This window comes from Amphiura filiformis, chromosome 19, assembly GCF_039555335.1.
Source record: "Amphiura filiformis chromosome 19, Afil_fr2py, whole genome shotgun sequence".
NCBI classification, from domain to species: Eukaryota; Metazoa; Echinodermata; class Ophiuroidea; order Amphilepidida; family Amphiuridae; genus Amphiura; species Amphiura filiformis.
In genome coordinates, this window is record NC_092646.1 from 24,338,657 (window position 1) to 24,366,559 (window position 27,903).

A 27,903-nucleotide genomic window follows, 5' to 3' on the forward strand; every position below is an offset into this window, starting at 1 on the left:
GAAAGTGCCAGCCCTACACCTATATCCATTTCAAATTGAAGTGCCCCCCCCTGGGACTGAATCATCATTGTTTTTAGTTTTTTTTTTAATACCTGCCATGTTTTGCATTTTTATTTTTTATTTTATTCATTCATGTTCCTGATAATCTCTGCTATATAAGTGCCGTTTTATTAAATTTTGGTCAGCTTCGCCATTTTAGCATTTCTTTATAGCTTTATAGCCTATCTTTTTTTAAACGCGCGGTCAATTAGTGTAGCCGTTTGCCCCGGGATTACCGGTATGTCGTACTGAATCATCATCTAGAACGCGTGTTATGCAATGTTTTTTAACATTATTACTTGTCATGTCATGTCTGTTGCTTTGCTTGCTATCTGAGTATTTATGGCCTACAAAGAAAACAATTAATACCTTTATTTTTTTTTCTTTATGTTTAATGATTTTTTTATGATTATTATTTTGACTCATCTACTGGAGATAGCAATTACGTTGGGTTTATAGAAAGGTAATTCCTTGCGTACTGAATCATCATTGTTTTTAGTTTTTTTTAATACCTGCCATGTTTTGCATTTTTATTTTTTATTTTATTCATTTATGTTTCTGATAATCTCTGCTATATAAGTGCCGTTTTATTAAATTTTGGTCAGCGTCGTCATTTTAGCATTTCTTTAAAGCTTCATTCGGCCAATTGGCCATCTTTTCTAAACGCGCGGTCAATTAGTGTAGCCGTTTTGCCCCGGGATTATGCCGTACTGAATCATCATCTAGAACGCGTGTTATGCAATGTTCTTTTAAAATGATTACTTTTCATGTTTTTTGCTTTGCTTGCTATCTTCTGAAGATAGTATGGCCGGGAGTAGGCCCCCCTATGGCCTACAAAGAAAATAATTAATACCTTTGTTTTCTGTATGTTTAATGATTTTTTTATGATTATTATTTAGACTATAGGGCCTATGTATGGAGATAGCAATTACGTCGGGTTTATAGAGACAAAAGGTAATTCCTTGCGTACTGATGATCATCATTGTTTTCAGGTTTTTTTTAAATGGGCCTACCCGCCACGTTTTGCATTTTTATTTTTTATTTTATTCATGAGAATGGTGTCCACCTTGAAATAAAAAGTGGCTCTTTTTTTTAGTGTTTAATGACAGCAATTACGGTGTTTAATGACAGCAATTACGGTGGGTTTAGGCCTATAGAAGACAAAATGTAATTTCTTGCGTAATGAACCATCATTGTTTTTTTGTTTTTTTAATACCACCCATATTTTGCATTTTTATTTCTTATTGTTAAAAAACCATTGGGCAACACGCGTTCTGTGATTCAGTATGGCATAATTCCGGGGCAAAGCGGCTATTTAAATTGACCGCGAGCTTAGATAAAATAGCCAATAGGCCTAGGCCGAATGCAAAGCTAAAAGAATTGCTAAAATGACGCAGCTGACCAAAAATTAATAAAACGGCACTTTAGTTTCCAGGAACAAAAGGAAAAATAAGAAATTAAAATGCAAAACATGGCTGGTATATCTAAAAAAAACAAAAAAATACAAAAAAGGCAAAAAAAACCCCAATGATGATTCAGTAGGCCAACATTATTTGTTACCTTTTGTTCAGTTTCTATAAACCCGCCGTAATTGCTATCTTTAGTAGATAGTCAAAATTTGTAAGTTGTATAAATGATTGGGTCTACATAATATACCGTGTGGTGGCGTGCGTGTTCCAATCAATTTTATAGTATACGGGCTATCTATAATTGTTTTGTTTGCCATTGGGCTGTCAATAACATATTTCAATGGCGCGGGAGTTGTGATTTCAGAAGAATAAAACTCGAGCTTTATTTACTCGAATCAGAGAAATAAGAAAACTTTTTCAAAGTAAGGCAATATTTAAAGGTACTGTATAAATTTAAGCCAGGTGATTTTGTGAGTTGGCAGAATGGCAGCTTGGTAGTAAAGGCATAGAATTTTGAGTTGTAACGACATGTATGAAACTTGAAAGCTTAAAAAATTGAATCACATTGTGACATTCACAATATTATTATAGTTTTCAGCACAGTTCTTCAGCGGTCTGCCAATTTGGTGCAGTTTATGGCGTATACGGAAGTGGGGCTCTGATTGAATTGAATCACCTCATCATCACATCGGCACTGTCAAAATATTACAAAAAATGTGCTCCATATTAAAGCATGTAGAAATTGAGAAAAAACAAATTTTTCGATTATATGGGAAACTGTCACGACTCATGTCTCACAATCCCAACCAGGGTAAAGTTGCTCAACAAGTCTAGCAATCAAGCAGTTAAAAATCATGTAAACCCCCGCATAACTCTGACAGTGACAGGCCCTCTGACTGAGCCCCCCCCACCCAAGAAAAGATCCTGATCACGCTGGTGTTAAGGGTGGGCATCGCCAATGCTTATCAATATCATGTTGCGATATTGTGGACAAATTTATCGCGATATCGATCATATCGTAATTAATTTTAAGACCAGGAAAGTCGAAGGCTGTCCACGTTTTGGCCTGATTTTCGACAAAACTAATAATTATTGATATAATATTAAATGGATTCATAGAAGGAACAAGGTACATCGCAAACTAGTGCTTCATTATACCGTTAGAAAGGTAAAATCTGACTGCAAAGTTTGAATTATCGTCAAATTGGCGACTTTATTCAGCTTTCATTTGGGAGTTAAAGGGGCATTTAGTGATCCACAGCCTCATCCCCCCACTTTTCCCAAAAAAAGTTGAGATTTTTACACCACTGGATACCTCTTGCTACATAATGTTTATGTACCAAATATTTCTGGCATTAATTCTTGCAAAAATATCGCTAAATTTGAATTTCGTTCTGGTGCACCAGAACGAAATTACAACACATTGTCTATGGGGCAGTGTAATACACATAACCATGCATAACTCACAAATGCAAAATCGGAATCAACTGAAATTTTGGAAATAAGCTTTTTTCGTGGATATCTACTGAAAAATGTCATAAAAAGAGGATGCTAGGATCACGAAATACTCCTTTAATGAGTGTATTGTGGGGTCATTGATTAAGAAGTGAGAATTATCGCTTCGCGATAATTAATATTTTCTCACAATATTGTCGCCTCGGTTTAGCCCAATATTGCACACCCTGATTACCGATAGCCCCACATTTGAGGCTAGAGTCCTATGCTATCACAATTTAGTACACTGATGACCGTGTAATGCAATGAAAGTTTGGAGGTAAACCCTTGACCATCACTAATTTTCAAATGTATTAAATCAATTCTTTGTGAAGCTTAATGAAATTTATTTTGATGACTTATCTGTATCTTCAGAGCAAAGTTTGCTAATCATGTTAACCATGCTAACAATTTGCTGCCGTGTCATTTGAGTGACTTTTTCAGGTGCTATACCTGCTGTGATTGGTGTTGTTTACTTCCAAATTTCCATTGCTTTACATGATGTCATGCTTCACTGATTCTGACGTGTTTAGAGGTAGTTTAATAGTTACAAGTCCTATCCTTATATCAATCATCGGTTATCAGTGGCATGGATTGAGGATAGACATTTCGATCAAGTAAACGCGGGCAATCACGATGGATGATCGCATCAAAAATGTTGCTCAAATCGCACTCATGAAACTAAAGTTTTGATTTAAGGTTCAAAATTGGCAACCTTTTACAATTGACTCATAAAAACAATTTCATCAACATTTAAACTTTGAGCAGAATATGTAACATAGGCCTATATGTTGCAAAAATTTCACTGCTGATCTACAAAAAAAACTCAAAAAACAATATCTTTGGAAATTTGAAGCTAGACTTCTCGAGAAATGGTAAAGGTAAATTAAAAATTACACTTTTACAATCAAGGCCGGGAATCAAGGAGGCAGCTGGGAAATCTGCCACCAAGGGGATTGTGGCATTGATCCCAATTGAAGCATGTAACACTTGTGTCATTTGGAGAGCTAATCCCGAGCTATCGAAAAATTTTCCCCAAAATTTGAATTTTGGCAATTATGTCACAATCTAGTGGATTTTCTGTGCCTTTTTTTCTGACTGTCAGTGCAAATGGGATAAAAAGGCTTGGGGGCAAATTCCCTCTCACCCTCCTGCAACTCATTGAACTGGATAGAACTCGATGTGTAGGGGATACTGGAATTGGCGATGCAGCATGAGTCATTCACTTGGGAGGGGCACCATGCCTGATTTGGTCCATGATTGAGGGAACACATGCCATTATTTGTCAGCAATTTGTGTGGGATTTGACAAAATTTAAATTCAATAGGAAGGGACCCCCTTGGTGCCCCTATGACGCTAGGTACGCCACTGAGACTGGAAATTTTGCTTTTCTTTGTATTTTCTTAAATACCGTATGATTTTGTTTGCTTTCACAGGAATATTGTAAATAGATGTGGCAATAAACAAAAATAAATCATGGCATTTGAAACTTTTCCAAGTGATTCTTTTCGTGCCTACGAAGACCCTGGTATTTACTATGTCAACGAGAATGGAAGACTGCGCTCGCCTCCAGGAATGGGACGTAAGCAGACAGCAGGCGATGACGATTGGCTAGCTTTGGGACAATCACCGCCTGGAATCATAAACGGGATTTTCCTAAGCAACCGACATCGGACGGTATCCAAGGTAACATGTTACGATGGAACAGACAGGAACGTGTACAATCCGAAAAAATTATTTGACATCTCGTTAATGTTTGTAGCAGACAACATCCATCTGGTGGAGTCTTTTGTTGGTTTCCCAGATATTGTTGGTGAACAACTATTCAATACAACAATGGAGCTGGGGAAATTTGAGAACTATCGGACTGCAATTGTTGCATTGCGGTTGTTTTATGAAGCTTATGGGGGTGCTGTATTGGAAACGCTTAGTTTGAGAGACAGACATGTGGTGTTGACCGAGCACCTGGACTGTGTGGTGATATTTACGGGTTTGACGGCTTTGGACCTTGGTGGGTGTGGCATTGGCAATGATCATGGAATACTGGGTGTCATAGGTAACATGTATTGGTAAGTTTTCTCTTTAGCTTTATTTGTTGTTTATTGTCAAAGAATGTTTTTTGTGATACTTATTGGATCTTAGATTTCGACGTTGAATCATCGTTGATACAACATCGAAGTTTCAACCTAACCTGATTTCAACCTGATTTTTTACCTAGAGGCTAGTTGAAATCAGGTTGAAATTTCAACGTTGAGTTGACATTTCAACCTGATTTCAACTAGCCTCTAGGTTGAAATTAGGCTGAAGTCCATCAGGTTGAAATCTATTTGCAAATACAATGTGATTTCATAAAACGTCGAAATTGATTTTGATGTCGAAATTTCAATGTGATTTCATCGTCAGGTGTGCCCACTGGGTATTAGATGTTTTGAATCATGATCATCAGGATACAATTTATTTTGTGAGAACAAAAGATAACAACAGTGGTGGTTAATATATATAGAACTAGATCTTACGGCTAAAATGAGCTTCTGGTCCTAGAGATGGCTCCTAGTCCTATTGTCTGTAGTGTAAAATATTGGACATACCAGGAGCCAAAACTGGGCAACCAAGGGATAAAAAAAGCCTGGGTGTCTCTGTAATATAAACATTGTAAGGGTATCATATCAACTTGAAAATTCCTACTTTTTGGTATTGAAAAAAATAAGCACTTTTGGAATTTAAGGAAGAAAAAGCCTTAATTCTTACCTCTTGCAAAACTAAGGTATGAAAAAAATAAGCATGCCATAGACACTTCTGTAAAAATATATACCCATCAATTAGACTGCATTTGTAACATAAACAAGGGGAATGAGTCACATGTTGGCAATATTCAATCAGAAGTTTTTTACATCATTTTCTGGCAGTTTACGATTGCTACATTTTGATGTAAACCCTAATTTTTTTGACATCTGGTTACCGAGTTATGAGCAATTTATCAATGGCTGAAAACAATATTAAACATAAGAATTTGAACACTGTTTTTGCCAATATCTCAAAAACAGTAGTAACATCTGACTCATTCCCCATGATCATGTCACATTTACTCCAGTAGAGTGTGATTAGACTTCCAGAAAATAGCAATTAAATTTTTTTTTTCTAATGCCGTATTTTAGAGCTTTCGAACTTGTTTTTTTTGTATGATTATCCAAATGGTTAAATAAGCAGGGATTGAGTTTTAAGGCGTGCGAGTGCGATTCGCACGCGCCGCACGCCTGAAAATACGCCGAGGAGTGCGATTTTTCGCACACCTAAAAAAAAAAAAAAAAAAATTAATTTTTTTTTTAAATTTTTTAAATTTTTTATTTAGATTGTCCCTGGAACTTAAAAATGTCCCTGGAAATATTTTTAATTTTTTAATTAAAAATTGAAAAAAAAATTACAAAAAGATTTAAAAAATTATAAATTCATGTTCAAAATAGGCAAATTTATAATTGATGTTCACATTACAACCTATTTATGAAGTAAAGAAGCATACAAAACAAATGCATTTTAAAATCATTCATAGATTATTATGTGAACATAATTTACAAATTTGCCTATTTTAAACAAGATTATAATTTTTAAAATCTTTTGTAATTTTTTTTTAATTAAAAAGATTCCAGGGACATTCTAAAGTTCAGGGACATTCTAGGGACATTCTAAATCCAAAAAAAAAAACTAATTAAAAAAAAAAAAATTACAAATGACACTAGCAATAAGTCCAAAGTCCAGGGACATCTATGCAGTATACACCATTCATTACCCCAGAGCTTTTACCATGGCCATTTAAAAAGTACATGTATGTTGTCACAATTGCTAAGTTTTAGCTGAAAATGAAATCATAGTCATACACCAGTTTTGAAAAAGCACACCTTGGTTTATTTAGGTGTGCGATTTGCAGCACACCTAAAAGCACACCTCGGGTTATCCAGGCGTGCGATTTACAGCACACCTGTCACATTGCAAAACTCAATGCCTGAATAAGTTAATATTCATAAATTTGAAAGTGGCATGGCCCATGTGGTTTTAACCACATGGGCCATGCCACTTTCAAATGTAGGAGGGTCCCCGGTTCAATCCCCAGCATGGCAAAATTCATATTCAATTATCCACACTCTCTATTACTGCATTTGAATTGTGGGTCAGATGCAGGTGATGACAAAGATCTCACAGCCAGTTCTGATCATGGTAATGCCTAGCTGTTTGAATACCCCATTGTGGTCACAGAATCATGGGAGAGCAGTATTTCAATACTGAATGATCTGCCCAGGTTAAATAAGATGTTAAAATATATTTACACAGCGAATTTGCAAATTCGCTGTGTTCTGTCTTTTGCCAATTCTTCTTCTGGCAACTCGTGACATTTTGCGTGACTTGCCACGTTTCGCCCTAGCTCTGTTTTGCTTTGACTGATTTTGACCATACTTGGTCACAAACACCACTGACCATGTCGCCACATGTGACATGACATTGAACTCCATTTGACCTTTGACCTGCTCACAATGGCAAAAATGCGATTTTTACTATAAAATGTATCTTCTTCCACAAATAACATGTGATGGTGACATGCTTAGGTCATGTGACTTGACTTTGGTCGGTGTCTATAGGGTGTTCACAGATAAGGGGTCAAAGGTCATTAAGGGGTCATTTCCGGTCTGAAAGCTAAAAATATTCAAAAATCACTGTTTTTACAAATTACATAGCAGAGTGTTGTCATTAGCACACATGCATTAATTGACTAACCAGGGTCTTTGGGGTGACTTCAGTTTCGGGGTCAAAGGTCATTAAGGGGTCGCTTCTGGTCAAAAACCAAAAATCATCAAATATTTTTATTTTTTTTTATCTCAAAACGTAGAGTGACATAAACTTCATATGCATTAGTGTTACCCAATGTATGCACGGTACAAAATGTATTTTTATTTTTTTTTTTATTTTCATTTAGACGTCATTTCCGGTTTTAAGCTAAATAACTTCAAGAATTTTATCTCCATAACTAAGTATAGTAGATTTTTTAAATTTAAACTGTAACAATGCATTTTCTCGGTGTATATGAGGGTTTTTTTATATTGGGGTCAAAGGTCATTAAGGAGGTCAAATCGTCAAATTTGCAAAAAAAATGTTTAAAATTGGCCCAATCGAGCTCAAATTCAACAGGAGCGATTCTTACGACATTGTAAACATGTTAAAAATATTTATGACCCAAAGGTCAATGTTTACTTTGGGGTCAAAAGGTCAAAATATGGTTGCCAGATAGCTATTCGCTGTGTACCCAGATTCTATTGACTCTAGTTATTATTGTGTTTTTGTTGTTGTAGTCTGCAGGAACTTTGCCTTTGTGACAATCGATTAAGCGACGATGGCATCCAAAAGATGACTACTCCTCTAAGAATCATGGGAAGAGGACCAAAGCAATTACACGCGCTGGATCTTTCAGGTATTTATTATGAGAAAGAGTTTAAAAGTTATAAAATGTTTGTATGTAACTTTTCCACTTTGTACATGTAGTGCAGCTAAGTAAGACCTCGTTAGTTCCGATCAGGGTAACAAGCCCGATTGTTGGCTACACTTGACTGTCCTGTAAAAATTGCCCGACCAGCTATCAACGGCGACCCCCTTCGTTCACCAGATCACCTGTGCCTGGCCAAAGATTCGTCAGCGTTATCTCCTAGATTTCAGCTGTTAATGCCTAGATATGCTTGACATAAAAAAAAATTGAGACCTTGCACTTTGTTATCAGGACTTGCATCGGAATCAACATTAATTTGCAAATTTACCAAACCTTTCTCATCATCATTTATCATGTAAAAGCATTCTGGTGTGTTGGGCTAATACATGTATGTGCAAGAAAAACAAAAATACCGCTTTCCATATGTATTTGTACGGAGAACCTTGTTTTGGTAGCAAGATGGCAGATACATGTGAAGGGTCCCGGGAAGGGTTGCATTTTTGGAGCTCTTTCTCCAATAAATGTAGGTCTTTGGAAGATGTGATACGGAAGAAACTGCATATTTCTATGCTATTTGAGTAACTGATAGTATGATCAATGGATTTCAATGAAACTCTGCCTGGACTTTGCATTTTGAAGACAACTACCGTATTCATTCCAATAAGCGCCCATGCCCCAATAAGCGCCCACCCAGGGTATTTTCAATTTGCTAAAGGGTACCATCAATGTTGAAGTGACGGATAGACGTCGATACAGTGGGGTCAGTCCATGTCAAAACAGACTGAGTGTACACCCACCCTCTTGGATTATGCTCTCCTTTGGCTCAGGGGTACCTTTCATGGACCCCTAGGTGAGGTCACAAGAAAAAATTCAAATTCAATTTCGTTTCGAATGGCGGGCCATCTAAGTTTGGCGACCTTGACCAAAATTGGGAATTTAAGGTGTCCAAATGACAAAGCGCTCTCTTTGAGAGGCATTTTCTTCTTAATTAAATCAGTTGTGACCCTCTTTTTTGAATGTGGTCACTCACTGGCTGTGTCTAAAATGCCTAATGCCAAAAAGATTGATTTGAATTTCGTTGGGATTTCAGAGGGGTCAAAATCAGCACTTCATACTGTTCAATCAAATTATCTTTGATTTTGAAGGACCCATGATAATGCCACAGTGCACTTATAGGTCCTAATTATGTTCAGAATGGATTAACCATGTGCCAATGTCTATGAGCAATTCAAAAAAGAAATTTCTAGACCCCCTACAGAATTTTAGGCCCCCTAAAGTGGTTCAGCCACAAATGGCGCTTAAAATCAGCAAATTTTGACACCTAATAACTTTAGGTGTACACCAGATATAATTTCTAGTCTTTTGCATCTGAAAGAATGTAGTCTAATGTTACTAGGAACATAAGATTTGTTTTGTATTTTTGTGTTTTGATACTTTCAAAAGGTCGTTGACCTATGAACATTTTTTCGTCATAGCGCCCTCCTGAAAGGTCTGACACATAACAAACTATACATTTTGGAATCCTCATGACCATACGAGTAATTTGATATATTACTTGACATAATTGGGAGCATTCTGAAAATTTGACCCCATAACCTGTACTTTGCATGTGCATCGTTGCCAGGAAGTGCATTTTTGACCCCCTTAAAAATCCATACTGAGGATTAGCAAGTAGTTTTTTCTTATTACTTGACTCAAGAGCAACTTGAAATATCAGGATAAATAATACAAATGGCTATAAAGTGATCAAAAATATAAAAAATATCATACTAAAATTGGCATTTTGTACCATATCCTGTATGCATGGTATGTTAGGCAAAAATGACTATTTTGAAAGCGTCAACTTAATACTAAAACACAAAAATACAAAACAAATCTTATGTTCCTAATAACATTAAACTACATTCTTTCAGATGCAAAAGACTAGAAATTCATATCTGGTGTACACCTAAAGTTATTAGGGGTCAAAATTTGCCGACTTTAAGTGCCATTTGTGGCTGAACCACTTTAGGGGTGGCCTAAAATTCTGTAGGGGTCTAGAAATTTCTCTTTTTTTAATTGCTCATAGACATTGGCATATGGTTAATCCATCTGAACATAATTAGGACCTATAAGTGCACTGTGACATTATCATGGGTCCTTCAAAATCAAGATAATTTGATTGAACAGTACGAAGTGCTGATTTTGACCCCTCTGAAATCCCAAATCGAAATTCAAATCTATCTTTTTGGCATTAGGTATTTCAGACACAGCCAGTGAGTGACCACATTCAAAAGAGGATCACAACTGATTCAATTAAGAAGAAAGTGCCCCTCAAAGAGAGCACTTTGTCATTTGGACCCCTTAAATTCACAATTTTGGTCGAGGTCGCCAAACTTTGATTGCCCGCCATTCATAAAACGAAATGGAATTTGAATTTTTCTTGTGACCTCACCTAGGGATCCATGAAAGGTACCCCTGAGCCAAAGGAGAGCAAAATCCAAGAGGGTGGGTGTACACTCAATCTGTTTCGACATGGACTGACCCAGTGAAATAGCTGGAGGACTAGAAGTTCTGTGTAAACTTGCAATACATTTTCTACATCAGAAACGCTACTAGAACGTCTCAGGATCCATTTATATATATAAATTTGTCTCTAATAAACGCCCTAACAAAAAAATTAGGTAAACCAGGTAAAAAATAAGCGCCCACCCAAAATGACTTTCTGGGCGCTTATTAGAATGAATACGGTAATAACTTTCACTCTTGGCCAAGAACTGTGGCACAGGCAAGGTGAAATGAACCAGCAGTGTTTACTCTCCTCATGCATACAGAGTGTCTGGGTATGAATATCCAAAACAAAAATAATTAAAAGTTGATGTTGTTGAGGAATACAACTTGACTTTTTGACGATTGCAACTGTCATGGATTTATTTCTTTGTTTGTTTTGACAGGTAACCCTCTAATAACAGACTTAGGAGTCAAGTATTTATCAGCGTATACATGTTTAAGACAACTAGATCTATCAGGCTGTACTGTGTCTGTGAGTATAGGTGTTATACTGTAAAGATTCGCCTCAATGGCGCTATGGGCTCCCTTGACATAATTGGAATTTTAAACACTATCTAAAAGTGCCCTCTGGTAAAAATCCCACCAGCAAATAAGGACATGTACCCTTTAATAATTCTTGGTGGGATTTTCAGAGGAGGGTGCTCTCTATTTGTTCATGAAATTACCCCAAGGCAAAGGTAGGCATGTGCACCATTAGGCGAACGTTTACGGTACTATTGGACCTTTTAAACACATGAATGGCAGATCATATTATATTAAGGAGTTTCTACCAGTTTTTGTGTGTTTTACAAGTGGTCGGCTGGACGCTCAGGAAAGAAAAAAACCGAATCAATCAATATTTTAGGAAATGTCAAATTAGCAGACGATGTACCGGTGTCAGCAAGTTGTTAATGATCTTGGCGATTATCAATCACTTTCATTTGCTTATGGAGAACCTATAGTTAAAGTGAAACTTTTGAAGGACAAATTAATCAGGGTTGCCAAACCACACCATGAATAGGCCTACTCTGCTTTGTGGTAGTGCTATGTTTAATGTTATCAGCATAATTATGAATAAAATTGTTTCAGCTGCACAGTGGTGTAGCCAGGACTTTTCAGAGAGAGATAGGGGGGGCTGAGGCAAATTTCATGGGGGGATTGTCACAAATGGGCTAAAGAGTAAGACAAATTTATCCAAAATGGGCTAACAAATAAAAAGTACAACAAATGCATAGAAATCTAAAATATCAGATCAGCCAGCAGGCCACAGGGGGCCAAGAGGGATGTGAATAAAATTGTGTTCATCTGCTCAGTGATGTATAGCCAGGACTTTTGCAGGAGGCGGGGGCAGAAGGTACATTTCAAGGTGGGGGACAAACTTGGATGAAAATGATAAAAAATGAGCTAAAAGGTACAACAAATTTGTCCAAAATGGGCTAAAAAGTACTGTAGAAACAAATGCATAAAAATCTTAAATATCAGAGCGACCAGGATCCCACAGGGGCAAGACATGATCTATAATTGCAATTTCAAGCCATTGAATTATATGGAAAAGATACTAAATATTATACTTCTAAGTTCTAAATGATCATCTCCTTTCATACCATTAATCACATTAAATAAAACATTTACATGTACACAAAATGTACACAATTTACCAACCGCGAAAGACCCTGACCGCAAAAGACGGGTGACCACTAGTAATTACAGTTATTCAGTTGAAATCCATATACTCTATGGAAGACATGACCTTAATCTCCCACACAGGGTGTGAATTTCAAATGGGGTTACCTGAATGGATGACTTGATCCATTTGACTCGACACCTTCTGTGTGGGAGATTAATGCCATATGGGGTGTATGGATAATAGCCTAATTTTCATGGTGCTCAGGTGGGACACCCAGGAACCCATTTGTTAAAGTTTGCTGTAATATTTACAATTAAATGCTTATTTTGTTGTATTTATTTATTAAATTATTTATTTTAATGCTTATTTTGTTGTATTTATTTAGTTAAAAATCTAGTTGGTTTGGTCTTTGTCACCCCCACCTCCCCCTCCAAAATCAGTGAGCCATGTTAAAAAGCACATGGGTCCGGGTGCTCCCTCATTGAACACCAACAGGAGTAAACACTTTTTGCAAATGTCTCCCCTATCTTTACTTCAAGACACAAGGAATCACCAGGATCCAATCCAAGATACCGTCACTGAGGGCAGCAGACACAGATAGTGAGAAGAACCAATTTCCTATAACCATTGATAACCATGGATGGGCTGTCCCATTGGTTCAACATTGGCTTAGTGGACATGGTGGAGCAAGACAAGGAAAAGCACCTGAACAGAGAATACCTGAGGGAAAATCAAAGGCAATGGCATTTTGTGAGTTTGAAAAGTTATTTACCCCAAACTGGTCAACAAGACTCCCCGGCAAGACTCACTTGTTGAATCAAATATTTAGAGAAACCATTTTCAGACATCAGTGGTGTAATGATGTTGGTAGACTTGACTAATGATTCTCTGGTGTTTCTAGATGTTGGCAATATCCTCTTTGTCCTGTGATGGTGTTTTAGTAGAGCATCATATATTCTGGAAAGTTCTTGGCCCTGCATGTCCCAATTTAGTGTGGGGCTGGTCACTTGTTTGATTTGGCTTTCCTAGCAAGAAATCAGTCAGTCTTCCAACGTACAGCATCATGCTGCTGATAATGATGGAGAATGGTTTCTCTGAAATGTTTGGGTTCAAGAAGCGAGTGTTTTGACCAATTTTAAAAACTGCTTTTGATGGCTATTCCCAACACATATATAATCGCCTCATCCGTAGTTATTTACCCCTTATTTTAGTCAGTGACTGGGTTATTCACCTTCAGAATTATCCAAGTATCAAGATGGGAATTTTACAGCTAAAAAAAGTTTGCTTCCAGGAAAAAAAATAGTTATTATTATTTTCATATTAAAATTTGATTGACACACTCAGTCGGCTTGTATTATTGCACAAAATAAACCAGGGATAAAATGTATGATTTGAATCACACATCTTCTTCTTTATGATTATACTGTCTTATATTGGGTTATTCCAGTTGAAATCCATACACCCCATATGGCAGACATGACCTTAATCTCCCACACAGGGGTGTAGATTTCAAGTGGCGCTATACCTGAATGGGTGACACCATTTGAAATCTACGCTCCCTGTTTGAAAGATTATGGTCATGTCTTCCATAGGGTGTGTGTATGGATTTCAATTGGACGTACAAATTTGTCATACTTTGCCAAAGACGCAAATGAAATTCAGGAAATTTACTTAGTATATCATAGATTGCAAACCTAGCCTTTTTTCTTGTTTTCGATGGCAAATCTTTTTTAGAGTAAGAATGAAAAAAAAAAGATTTTCTTTTTGGACAATTTTAGTGTGATTAATGTGAACACATTTTCTAATAATTTGGGCAGGAGCTTTCATACAATTAAGGGGGTACTACACCCCTGGCCAATTTTTGCCTATTTTTGCATTTTTCTCAAAAATTATAGCACATTGGTGACAAGTAAGATATGTATATTATAGGGGCAAAGACTACAACTACTGTACTGAAAATTCAGCAACTCAAAGGAAGTAGTTATTGATTTATTGATCAAATATTGGTTTTCCCTCATTTTTGACTGTAACTCCACAACTGTTGTTTGTGCTGAAATAAAATTTCCAGTGCAGTAGTTGTAGTCCTTGCCCTATAATATACATATCTTACTTGTCCCTAATGCTATAATTTTGAGAAAATGCAAAATAGGCACAAAATTGGGCAGGGTGTAAAATACTCTAAAGTGCTATAAAACTAATTAAATTACGCTAACCATATGATGTAGGCCTAATACAGGATGTTTCTTGTCATTTTATTCTGTAGATGGCAGGATACCAATTATTCCACCTCCACTGTTCAAAGGAAGTAAGAAGCCAAACCAATCAATTATTCAGCTTGTAGCAGACAAAGATACACCCTCCATGAAGTGTGATGTCTTGAAACCACCTGCTAAGAGATTCAAGTCTTCATCTTCAAAGCCTTCATTACCTCTTGACACTGATGCGAAGGTAGACTCACTTAAAAGCAAAGACAAGAATACTCAAGGATTGACTCAAGAGTCAAGAAATATTAAATTAAGTCGACTAACCCATGCAAAATCAGCAGCAGAAGGGAGTCATTCCAAAGATAGCATCAAAAGGTCAAGAGTAAGAGGTCAAAGAGCAAGACCTGGAGGTCAAGGGTCAGAAAAGGATGAGAGTAAGGTAAATGATGATGATGAAGATGATTTGATGAAAAGTTATCTTCAAGTGCGTAAAGATGATGGGTGCAGCAGTCAGGGTTCTTTATGGGGTGCGATGGGCTCACAGAAATGGTGAGATGTCTTCTGTAGATATAGATGAGTTGACTTCTGACGTCAATACCTGGCAGTATGCGGACGTATCATCACAATTTCCATTGTTTCTTGCCTGGCAGTATGCTCACGCATCATATTTTGTTCTGGGCCCGTGCTTTGAAAACACCCGCCACATCACAATATGGCTATTGAACAATGTAGTGGTTGCATACAGTTCGCACAAGCATATCGATATACCAGTCCCTTGCCTTTGTTGATAAACATTGAGGTCAACTCATCTATAAACTGCTTTGTACTTGACAAAGATTGTCATTGAAACATGGGATTCTTTTGATATTTATCTACATATACCATTTACTGCAGCTTACTGCAGAGGATGTTGATTTTGAGAATAAAAGTATTGTTTTGATACCCAGCCCTGTCTTTATCTCACAGGAGATAGTATTATTTGAAGTCTGCCATGTTGTTCCACACAAAAAAAGTATGTGCCATATTATATCAGGTGATAGAGACATGGCTGGGTCTTAAAACTATACTTTTATTCTTATTCTTATAAAAACAGATCATCCGTAAAATCATGTTTGGATGTAATTTATGTCAAAAAAGTAGATTCAAAACTTTTTCTCTTGCATCACCATTTAGTAGTTTTTTTGTGATTTTTCTATCCAAATTCAGGGTGACTCCTATACCCATTTATTGCATTATACTTGGTATCATTCTGTGTAAGATGATTTTGTTTTCATATTGCTCTGCAAGGATTGATCTAAATTTTGCATTACGTTTCACTACCTGAAGAGAATTGATCAAAAATTGAAATCCCTCCAGAGGTTGATATCTGTCAATGGATTCACCAGATCACCAGGCTGTCATTTTAGCTAGAGACAGTATATGACACAAATGTAGCGTGTTACATACAAATGACCTTGATCCCTCACTACTAGAGTTATTACCATCGATTTGCATGAAAAAGGAGGTGAGACATGATCAATTCTATTCAGTCAGTGAAACCTAATGGCCTTAATTGAAAAGCTTTGTTTGCTATATGTCCCTATAGTGTGGTGACATCCCGCTATCTCTAAGGTCCGCTATCTCTAAGGTTCGCTATCTCTAAGGTTCGCTATCACTAACGTGTAAAGTCTATGGAGATCAGAATCCCGCTATCTCTAATAGAGAAAAGGGTTAGCTAGACCTAAAAAAAGGTCCGCTACTTCTAAGGTTCGATATCACTAATTTAGAATAAGGTTACGCTAGTTCTAAGGTTCGATATCACTAATTATAAATAAGGTTACGCTATCACTAATTTAAAATAAGGTTCGCTATCACTAATTTTGAATAAGGTCCGCTATCACTAATTTATTGAAGGTTCGCTATCTCTAAGGATAGTTATCACTAATTCCAATAAAGGTCCGCTATACCTAAGGTTAGCTATCACTAATTTTGTTTCAGGGTCGCTATCCCTAATTAATTAAGGTTCGCTATCTCTAAGGTTCGTTATCACTAATTTTAGATTAAGGTTAAGCTATACCTAAGGTTAGATTATCACTAATCTTAAATAAGGTCCACTATCTCTAATTTTAAATAAGGTCCGCTATCTCTAATTTCAAATAAGGTCCACTATCTCTAATTTTAAATAAGGACCGCTATAGCGAACCTTATTTGAAATTAGAGATAGCGAACCTTATTTAAAATTAGAGATAGCAGACCTTATCTGAAATTAGCGAAATCGGACCTTATTTGAAATTAGTGATGGCGAACCTTAGAGATAGCGAACCTTAGAGATAGCGAACCTTATAGATAGCGGACCTTATTCAAAATTAGAGATAGCGAACATTAGGGATACCGGGATTGTTAAAATTAGAGATAGCGGACCTTATTTTAAATTAGTGATAGCGAACCTTAGAGATAGCGAACCTTCAATAAATTAGTGATAGCGGACCTTATTTAAAATTAGTGATATCGAACCTTAGAAATACCAAACCTTTTTCAAAATTAGTGATATCGAACCTTAGGTATAGCAAACCTTTTTCGTAATTAGTGATAACGAACCTTAGGGATAGCGAACCTTAGAGATAGCGAACCTTAGAGATAGCGAACCGTAACCTATAGTGTTGATTATAAGGTAGACCTACAATCCCAGTCAAAAGTAGTTGGAACACTTGTGTAAAACTTGACTGTTTTTTTACCACATTTCACTAATAATATTGGACAGTCAATGTTGGGGCCCTGCAGGGGGATGACCATATCAACAGGTTTCAACATTGAACTCAAGTATCCATGTCAAAGTGGTCCAACAATTTTGACCGGGATTGTAGGTAGAGTATTTTTACTGTGTGGCCATACAAATATTGATGTACATTGAAAAAGGACATATCCAAGAACTGTATCGCCCTTGCGATAATAGAAACAATTGAAATCAATGTTTTTTTCCTCAGGGTCGTATGACTCGTGCAGTACATAGCTGTATTTGATTGGCTACACAGTTAAAGGGATCTCATCTAAAGCATTTTCCACTCGTGACATGGCAGTGACGTCAGTGCGCATTTCATTGGGCGCAGTGTACAAATCGCTAGTGTTTGCTCAAAGCACTGGCGTACACACAAATGCACTTAATGGCGCCCCATAGATGCGTGTGAAACGGCTGCCTCAACGCTTTGATGTCACTGCCACATCAGGCTGGAAAATGCTTTAGCAGGGATAACTATATATAATCACAAATTATAATCACACAATGAATGGTGATCAGTGCATCCCCAAGACCTCATCGAGTGATGGAGAGGTCCCCAAATGATCAGGGATTTGAAGAGCTTCCACAAGCCAAAAAGCTCTGTACCACAAAAAAATATAAACATGGGGAAAATGGGTTTTCGGTTTTTAGTCGCCACAGGGAAACAAACAAAAACAATTGTCTGCTTCTTAAGCATAGAACATCAAATGTTATGATAAAATGCATGCTGGTGGCGCTCTTCAATAGGCTATTCCAGTTGAAATCCATACACACCCTATGGAAGACATGACCTTAATCTTCCACACAGGCCGCTGAGTGCACCAAATCTGCGTAACTTTGGAGTAAGCTACTAAACTAGTATAAATACATACACCTTTCAGCAAATGGTGATCTATTTATCTTGTTTTATAGAGAGTCAATTTCATTTCTGACATATGCTGCCGCTGTATCTTGCAATTGTGCATTCCCACCGTTGGCTACTTGCATTTCCAGATCTCCATCCATGAACACTGTTTGCATCTGCACAGAGCCTTGGTTAGAGACTAACAGGAACATAAATAATTAATAAATGATGATGAGCCGGTTCTCATTTTATATGGTTTCTGTGCAATTGAGTAAAATGAGGCTGCATTTCCCTGTTTATCTTTCCATTTCCCTGCTACAAAGCGAAGATGCACACCTCTCTCGTAAAGTTTTTGTACTTCGGCTGAAAACTTTTTCTTTTCATTCAAGTCAGATCGCGTTTAAAAAAACTTAAATCATCCACTATGAACATATTGCAACTTACCCGATAGTTTCTCTCTTCTTGTTGTCTTAACTTCCACTTTATCCTTGTAGCTTAAACACTTGAAGAGGATGTGACGCGAGCGAGCATTACCTTGACAATGTTTGCCATCACGGCGTGCTTGTTCAATACAAATGTTATCCACATCGAACTTGTTTTCTAACATGTACATTACAATATCCTCCACTTTCTCTCCCCTTTCTTCTTTGCATCCAACAATATGGACGTTGTTTCTTCTTGAGTGTCTCTCAAGTTTGTTAATGTCCTGCGACAAATCATCAATCATTTGAGTATGTTGTTTACTTGTAGCATACAAACTTGATCCATCACTTTCTAGTTTTTCAATTTTTACTTTCAGCTGGTCAATATCATCGCCTTGGTATCCAACTGATTTTACGATGTCTCTTCTAAATTCATCAAATTGCATCCTTATATTTTCCTGATTGTGCATTATTATATCCTAGAGTACTGGTAACATACCGTTCAAATTCACTGGTGAAGCTAGTCGTTGTACTATGAATTCCAGTAGTAGATGGCATGTCTGAATGGGTTTTGTTTATGTCAGGTTGGATTTCCCGGGCTGTATCATCTACCCTGGCATTGTCCGATACCGCCTTGATTCCCGGCATGCAGTATCAGTTGATTTTGCATCCATTTTCTTATTTCAAGTGTTCATCTTCATCCAGAATTGATATCAAAATGTTCCAAAGCAGATAATAGTCACGATGTATCATAAATGTCACCAGAAAGTAGATCAAATTTAGTGAAACAGTGTTTTTTTTGCGAGCACGATTTAGAAAGGTCTGCTCTACAACATAAGTTCTCTCATGTGGAAAGGGTCAATGGAGTTCTGAAGAGCAGACAGAGGCTTATGTCAGGTGACAGTAATAATAATAAATACTGAACTTATAACGCGCACAAATTTCCAAGGGATGCAAAGGCGAAGAAGACAGAAGGAAGGAAACATCATATTTGGGGAAGAGATTAGTTTTAAGGAGACTTTTAAAAGTCCCAATGCTATGGGCCATTCTGATGACTATTGGCAGCTTATTCCAAAGACTGGGGCCAGCCACAGAAAAGGCAGTATCCCCAGCCAGTTTGAAGGTTCTGGGGATAACAAGCGAGTTACCAGCCGATCGGAGATAGTATGAGGACTGGCGGATATGGAGCAATGAAGAGAGGTATTCAGGAGAATCCAGATTGACACATTTGTAAGTGTGGACAAGCGTACGAAATTTAATTCGTTCAGCCACAGGAAGCCAGTGAAGCTGGGCAAGTAATGGGGATGTGGAAGTGAATCTGGGCTTCAGTAAATAAAGTTCTCTCCAATTAGAAGCTCTGCTGTGATCATAGCTGCAGCAGTCCTAGCACAATAGAAGGTGCAGAGAACCAGACTTCCCTGTGCCACCACAACCACAAAATCAGCAGAATGCACCTCCAAATAATCCAGCATGCAGAAATGGGAACGCAGTAGTGCGACATGCATTAATAGAAATAAAAAGACTTAAGGTTAGCCGAGAGTTTTTCATGCGCTTGATATCAGAGGGGCGTAAGTTCATAACAGAAACAGCCATGCAGAAAATGATTAACAAGCGTGTACACTGGGACGTGAGGCCTATACTTACAATAGAATATCGATCCACGGTCAAGACATGAAACTTGGCTTAGCTCGTGCCCGGAGCTCGTGAGTCGGTGGGGGGGTCATGAGGCGGCATGCGGGTCGGATGCGAGGGGGCACAAGCCGTTTTAAGCGCAATTTTCATAAGGATTTTATAAATTTTAAAATTGATTGGGGGCACTTCGTCAAGCTACGCCCTGGAAAATGTGTTGATTTTGAATTTATAGCCTTGATATCTTTGATGAAATAAATAAATGCTGCTATTCCCCTGATTACAATGTAATAGGGTACAACAATAACATCAACAACAATATCAAAAAGCAATTATATTGCAAATCGTCAATTTGGGAAGAACAACGAGACAGACTTAGCAGGCCTACAAATTTCTGAATTATATAAAGTGAACAACAATCAATCACGATTCACTGCAGTCAGCGAATCAATCAAATAAAACTAAAAAGAAAGGAGCAAGAAAGAATAAAGAAATAGTGAAAAGAGAAAGAAAGAGAGAGAAAGAAAAAGAACGAAAATGAAAGGAAGAAAGAAAGAAAGAAAGAAAGAAATGAAAAAAAAAAATGAAAAAAGATAACTAAGAAAAGAGGAAAGAAAGGAAGCAAAAATGAGAAAAGAGAAAAAAAAGGAAATTCAGCCTCACAGGGACTCGAACCCACAAAAAAGGTTCACAATAGATTCCCAGTCTAACGCTCTATTCACTCGGCCATACATCAGCTTACGCAATTGCTTGTTCTCGAAGCAGATATATTACTTTAATATGACGCAATTACTTGATTACAATCGCGTCCGCACAATGGCTCTTAGAATAAACAAGCATGTCGGCGCTGACATTTTGAACGAACTGATGGAGGAAAAACCTTGTTTTTTTGCAATACTAGCTTCAATTTGGAGTGAAAATCAAATGGGATAGCAATTGGCAGAATGTTGAGAAATAATGTAGGTATTCAGATGTCTAAATTAACGTCCCGTAATCAAGATATCGATAATTTCACAAAACAGTTTTTTCTCAGGCAAGATTCTCGAAAATGTTCCCCAAAAGCGGGCTTTTAAAATTTAATCGGTACTGTATTTGGTTCTTCCCCATGGCAACATTATTTCTTTAATCGATTTGTAGTACAATGCAAAAAGAAGAAAACAATCACTTTCGGCGTGGTTTTTATCTGAGTAGCACATTGGAAAAAAAACGCGTCATGGAGCGTTTTTGATCTTGTGAACATGGTGCTTTCAACGGCTTTAAACGAAGGATTTTCAAATTTATTCTAAAAATTTGTATAAACACACAAGAAAAATGTTAAGCTACATCCAATGCACCAACATTTCACTTGCTGCGATATTTGATTACTGAGAAAACTCTGTTTTAGAGAACAACTTTATACGTCTTTTATACGTTTTTTATACGTTTCTTTGTGTAACCTGAAAAGAATTAGAATTAGAATTAGAATTAGAATTTTAAATTAAAATTTTAGAAATTAAAAGACATTTTCAATAATTTAAAAGGTAAATACAAACAAAGTAGGCATTTTGGTTGATATAGATGTTGTAGTCGACTATTTTATTCATCAATTCCCCTTTTTGTTACTATTTATTCCCTAATTCATTCTTCAAACGTGAATAAAATATTTTCAATCCCGCCCTATACCCTCTTTGTATGATTAGACCTAATACATACTTATCCAATGATAATTCTGGGGAGACACCTAGCATCGCTCGCAGGACACGCCATCGACTGTCCGTGTTCCGTATATGAAGAAAAGTAATGGTGACTTACTAAATCGCCGGCATGCCTTACCGAAGGAGCCCTGTGGCTGTCTTCAATACCAATCTCCAAATCCATGTACGAAGTTTTCTGCAACACTGCAACTCTTTTTATACATACCAAGTCACTGTATTTCTCCGAGGCTTTATCCCTCTATCATCAAGAAACTACCGTCTCCTGTCCATTCAAACATTATGACTCAAGAAAAGTTGATGGCGTCCGTAGATCCAGGTCAATGAGAGCACCTCTGTGCGATTCCTTCACTGCACGGTGCACCCGTGACGTCACCTACAACAACTTCATACAAAACGTTTATTTGGCTGACCATTGAAAAAATATCAGTTTTGTCTCATTTCTGTTTGTCTTCAATACCTTTAATCAGCCAGATTGCTCAAATGAGCTAATGAACAACCTAATGATGTGTGGTTGTTTTCCTTATCACGAATGGTACGAAGAATCTCCATTTTCAGGTCATGTTCTTCCTGTTTCATGTTCTTGCATGATTTCTATTTTATTTATGTTCCTATTTTAACAGATCCATTCTGAGATCGTGAAATTTCTTTCCACGGCGTTCAAGAGCACTCATCTTACCGATCATGCTCTGCGACATTGAACAAGTCAATTTATATAACTTCTATTTTATAATTATGTTCCTGTTTTAACAGATCCATTCTGAGATCATGAAATTCTTTTCCACGGTGTTCAAGAGCACTCATCTTACTGTTCATGCTATGTGACATTGAACAAATCAATTTGCACGATTTCTATTTTATAACTATGTTCCTGTTTTAACATATCCATGCTGAGATTGTGAAATTCCTTTCCACTGTGTTCCAAAGCACTCATCTTACTGATCATGCTCTGTGACATCGAAGTACTGGTTGACACTGCATCTGTAGTTACAGAGGTACTTGGTATGTCTTCTATCACAACTTCGTTGATGGCAGAGGGACTCTCTGGTTGTTGATCCTGCTCTGGTGTACCTGGCATACCTATAAATGTGTAAAAATAAAATATGATGTTAAACACTTCCCAAGTGTAAAGGACATTTTACGCTCACTTTACTTAAACACAATAATTTAAACATCAAATTCAATCTATAGTATTATTGTGAACACGATAGGCATATAATGGGCCTACATGTTCAATCTACTTTGTTTATAAACATTTTATCAGTCTTGATACAGTCTTTCTTGTAATGTGCCACATCTTTTTCGCATTCGCTTTAATATTTTCCACTGAGTTTGCAGTTGAGCGTGGCTTTTCTTGTATAACCTGACCATCAGCATTAAACTCTTCACACACTTCTGCCCACGCTTGTTTCTACCGACTTGTTTAAAGTTTAGAGTGTTTAAACATGTTTACAAAGGCAACCAATGTATTTAGAAATTAGGTGTTTAAATGCTAAACACTGTTTTTGCAGTGTACGTTTACCATAATAAATTTACCTTCATCATCATCGGGAGCACCTTCTATTGGTCTGAAGGCTGTAGGAATGATTCCTGTCACAGCTTGGGTGGTTTCAGATCTAGCATCAACCTCTACGTTGCCAGTCTTGATATGGTCTTGATTGTAACGGGCCACATCTTTTTTCCCATTCGCTTTAATATCGAGTTTGCAGTTGAGCGTGGCTTTTCTTGTTAACCTGACCATCAGCATTAAACTCTTCACACACTTCTGCACATGCTTGTATTTTCTTTTCTACTGACTTGTTTAGAGTTTAGAGTGTTCGAGTGTTTAAACATGTTTACAAAGGCAACAATGTAGAAAATAACTTTAGAAAGATGTTTTTAAATGCTGTTTTTACAGTGTACATTTACCATCATAGATTTACCTTCATCATCATCGGGAGCACCTTCTATTGGTCTGAAGGCCGCAGGAATAATGCTCCCTGTCACAGCTTGGGTGGTTTCAGATCTAGCATCAACCTCTACGTTGCCAGTCTTGATATGGTCTTGATTGTAACGGGCCACATCTTTTTTTCCCATTAAACTTTAATATCGAGTTTGCAGTTGAGCGTGGCTTTTCTTGTTAACCTGACCATCAGCATTAAACTCTTCACACACTTCTGCACATGCTTGTATTTTCTTTTCTACTGACTTGTTTAGAGTTTAGAGTGTTCGAGTGTTTAAACATGTTTACAAAGGCAACAATGTAGAAAATAACTTTAGAAAGATGTTTATAAATGCTGTTTTTACAGTGTACATTTACCATCATAGATTTACCTTCATCATCATCAGGAGCACCTTCTATTGGTCTGAAGGCTGTAGGAATGATTCCTTTCACAGCTTGGGTGGTTTCAGATCTAGCATCAACCTCTACGTTGCCAGTCTTGATACAGTCTTTATTGTACCGGGCCACATCTTTTTTCGCATTCGCTTTAATATCGAGTTTGCAGTTGAGCGTGGCTTTTCTTGTTAACCTGACCATCAGCATTAAACTCTTCACACACTTCTGCACATGCTTGTATTTTCTTTTCTACTGACTTGTTTAGAGTTTAGAGTGTTCGAGTGTTTAAACATGTTTACAAAGGCAACAATGTAGAAAATAACTTTAGAAAGATGTTTATAAATGCTGTTTTTACAGTGTACATTTACCATCATAGATTTACCTTCATCATCATCAGGAGCACCTTCTATTGGTCTGAAGGCTGTAGGAATGATTCCTTTCACAGCTTGGGTGGTTTCAGATCTAGCATCAACCTCTACGTTGCCAGTCTTGATACAGTCTTTATTGTACCGGGCCACATCTTTTTTCGCATTCGCTTTAATATCGAGTTTGCAGTTGAGCATGGCTTTTCTTGTTAACATGACCATCAGCATTAAACTCTTCACACACTTCTGCACATGCTTGTATTTTCTTTTCTACTGACTTGTTTAGAGTTTAGAGTGTTCGAGTGTTTAAACATGTTTACAAAGGCAACAATGTAGAAAATAACTTTAGAAAGATGTTTTTAAATGCTGTTTTTACAGTGTACATTAACCATCATAGATTTACCTTCATCATCATCAGGAGCACCTTCTATTGGTCTGAAGGCTGTAGGAATGATTCCTTTCACAGCTTGGGTGGTTTCAGATCTAGCATCAACCTCTCGTTGCCAGTCTTGATACAGTCTTTATTGTACCGGGCCACATCTTTTTTCGCATTCGCTTTAATATCGAGTTTGCAGTTGAGCGTGGCTTTTCTTGTTAACATGACCATCAGCATTAAACTCTTCACACACTTCTGCACATGCTTGTATTTTCTTTTCTACTGACTTGTTTAGAGTTTAGAGTGTTCGAGTGTTTAAACAATGTGTTACAAAGGCAACAAAGTAGAGAATAACTTTAGAAAGATGTTTTTAAATGCTGTTTTTACAGTGTACATTAACCATCATAGATTTACCTTCATCATCATCAGGAGCACCTTCTATTGGTCTGAAGGCTGTAGGAATGATTCCTTTCACAGCTTGGGTGGTTTCAGATCTAGCATCAACCTCTACGTTGCCAGTCTTGATATGGTCTTGATTGTAACGGGCCACATCTTTTTTCCCATTCACTTTAATATCTTTCCACTGAGTTTGCAGTTGAGCATGGCTTTTCTTGTTACTGGCCATCAGCATTAAACTCTTCACACACTTCTGCCCATGCTTGTTTCTTCTTTTCTACCAACTTGTGGTCTTTCCTCTTGGACTCTATTACCCCACGAACTTGGAATTAGTTCTATCAGCAGCTCCCTCTTGTAGTCAGTGAAGTTTTTGACCCTCTGTGCATTTTCCATTTCTTTCTTAGTAGCATCCATATTGTTTTCACTTTGTCAAAGCAGTAGCTTGTCTGAATTAACATGGATTCTGTACTCGAGCATATTAAATAATTCAAGCCACATAAAATTACTTTACTTTACTCCTCATCTTCATCCAATGCAGGTCATAAGGCCACAACCAAGTTCCTCCATCCAGTTCTGTCTTTAGCCCTCTTCTCTGCCTCAGCCCGTGATAACTTTAGTTTCTTGAGTTCTGCTGCCACTGTTCTCCTCCAAGTTGTTTTTGGTCTTCCCCTGTTTCGTTTCCCTTGAGGTGTCCAGTAAAGTGCTGTTTTAGGGATATTGTTTTGAGTCATTCTGAGCACATGACCAAAACACCTGAAACGTCTTTGGGTTATTTCTCGAATATTGGAGTTTGTCTTTTTGTGAAGATTTTCATTTGATATGACCATGGGCCAGAAGATTTTACAAATATTTTCTTAAAGGGACCATTGAAAGAAAACACATTTGGTATCAAAATAAAGCTAATAACATATAGAATCCATTTCTAAAATGATAAACGCAATTTTCCTTTATTTTACCCCCCAAATCAGCAAATAAAGACAAAGCGCCCAATGTCGCGTCGCTCCCCAATTCATATGTGCAGATACATCGGCAACCCCTGTGACGTGCGTCAAAGTGGTTATCCTTTCCGCTGCATGGCAACACTGCATAGTCCAGACTTGGTCCTAAACCAACGCATGAACGTGTTTACAGCAATGAACTTTTCTGTGCCTTTTAGGCCTAACAAGTATATTAAAAAGGATATTATAATATTAATTACAAAGCTACATTGACTTCTATGATAGGCCTATATATAAATTCTAGCTAGGCCTACAAAATTGGCCAACAACGGGGAAACATAAGTAAGTTAGACCTAGGCCTTCATATTGACAAAGTCAAAGCTGTCAGTGCTAGCTGCTCGGCTTTTGCAAGAGACTCAGAGTATCATTTGTTTTTACTGTGGCAACTCTTTACTTATTTCCTCTGAAATATCTGGTGAGGATAGGAAAGAGAAGGCAATGATGTTTCGGGTTAATGACATGCGACTTAATTTCTTCAGGCCTATTAGCCTACCTCCCGGGCGTCTTGACTAAGGCCTAGGTTAACCGCCGGGCCTAAAACGCATAAGCCGATCCTGACTCAAGTTTGGAAGCTGAATTGCGAGTGATTAAAGTGTGTTTGTTTGTTTCAAAACGGGCGCTCCGTGTTGAGACACACTTATGGGACGGGACCAGGTTCAAAACAAAAGTCAGGCTCGGGAGAGCGAGTTGACGCGATTCTCGCCTTGCACCACACTGAGGTCCCGGGTTCAACTTCAAGCCCCGGCGCGCGGCCAAAAGACTCATGTGAACTTGGTTTATCCCGATCCCGGATTCATGCCCGCAGATTTTCTCCGGGATCTCCAGTTTCTTCCTGCTTCTCAAAAATCGGTGATTAGTTGAAAAAAAAAAAAAACTTCCTTCACCCAATGAAATTTGGGGAGCTGAAAAGATAATTGGTGGATGTTACAATCCAAGTGCGGCTAGATTTGCGACAGGTTCGGCAGCATCCATCCTAGACGATGCGATCTGATTGTGGCAGTACCATGGCAGCGAAATTACAGCGCTTTGAACCCTCCGAGATCTGGAAAAAGGCGCTATTATATAAAAGCCGAAATTTATTTTTATTTATTTTTAAAGGCCTATGAAAAAACGAGAAACAAATTCAAGATAAAGAACCACGAGAGGAACATATAAAGGCCACTCCAAACAATCATATGAACAATATTAACTGTCAGCCTTTAGTTTGCGTTTTCGGAAATGCTTATAGGCCTAATCCAATCTCAACTCCACTGAAATTTGAAAGTGCAAAGTCCGAGCGTTTTATCAAAGGTAGGCCTACAGTTACAAAGTTTATGTTGATTGGGTAAATCTTGTAAAATA

The 27,903-nt window shown here is 37.5% G+C and overlaps 1 protein-coding gene across 1 annotated transcript; it reads left to right on the top strand.

The window, feature by feature from the left end:
- Positions 1-1,792: 1,792 nt before the first annotated feature.
- LOC140141095 (leucine-rich repeat-containing protein 42-like) lies at positions 1,793-16,332 on the top strand. The gene is made up of 6 exons (XM_072162873.1): positions 1,793-1,870; positions 4,379-5,011; positions 8,279-8,397; positions 11,343-11,431; positions 13,105-13,315; positions 14,829-16,332. The coding sequence occupies exons 2-6, from the start codon at positions 4,419-4,421 to the stop codon at positions 15,320-15,322; spliced, it is 1,506 nt and encodes a 501-aa protein (XP_072018974.1). The 5' UTR covers positions 1,793-1,870; positions 4,379-4,418; the 3' UTR covers positions 15,323-16,332.
- The last annotated feature ends 11,571 nt before the right edge of the window (positions 16,333-27,903 follow it).

Excerpts from the sequence above, each read along its gene's own strand:
- LOC140141095 (XM_072162873.1), top strand. The coding sequence starts at position 4,419 with ATGGCATTTGAAACTTTTCCAAGTGATTCTTTTCGTGCCTACGAAGAC. Across the intron at positions 8,398-11,342 it reads ACACGCGCTGGATCTTTCAG|GTAACCCTCTAATAACAGAC; the intron begins GTATTTATTATG and ends TTGTTTTGACAG. Across the intron at positions 13,316-14,828 it reads ATCAAAGGCAATGGCATTTT|ATGGCAGGATACCAATTATT; the intron begins GTGAGTTTGAAA and ends TTTATTCTGTAG.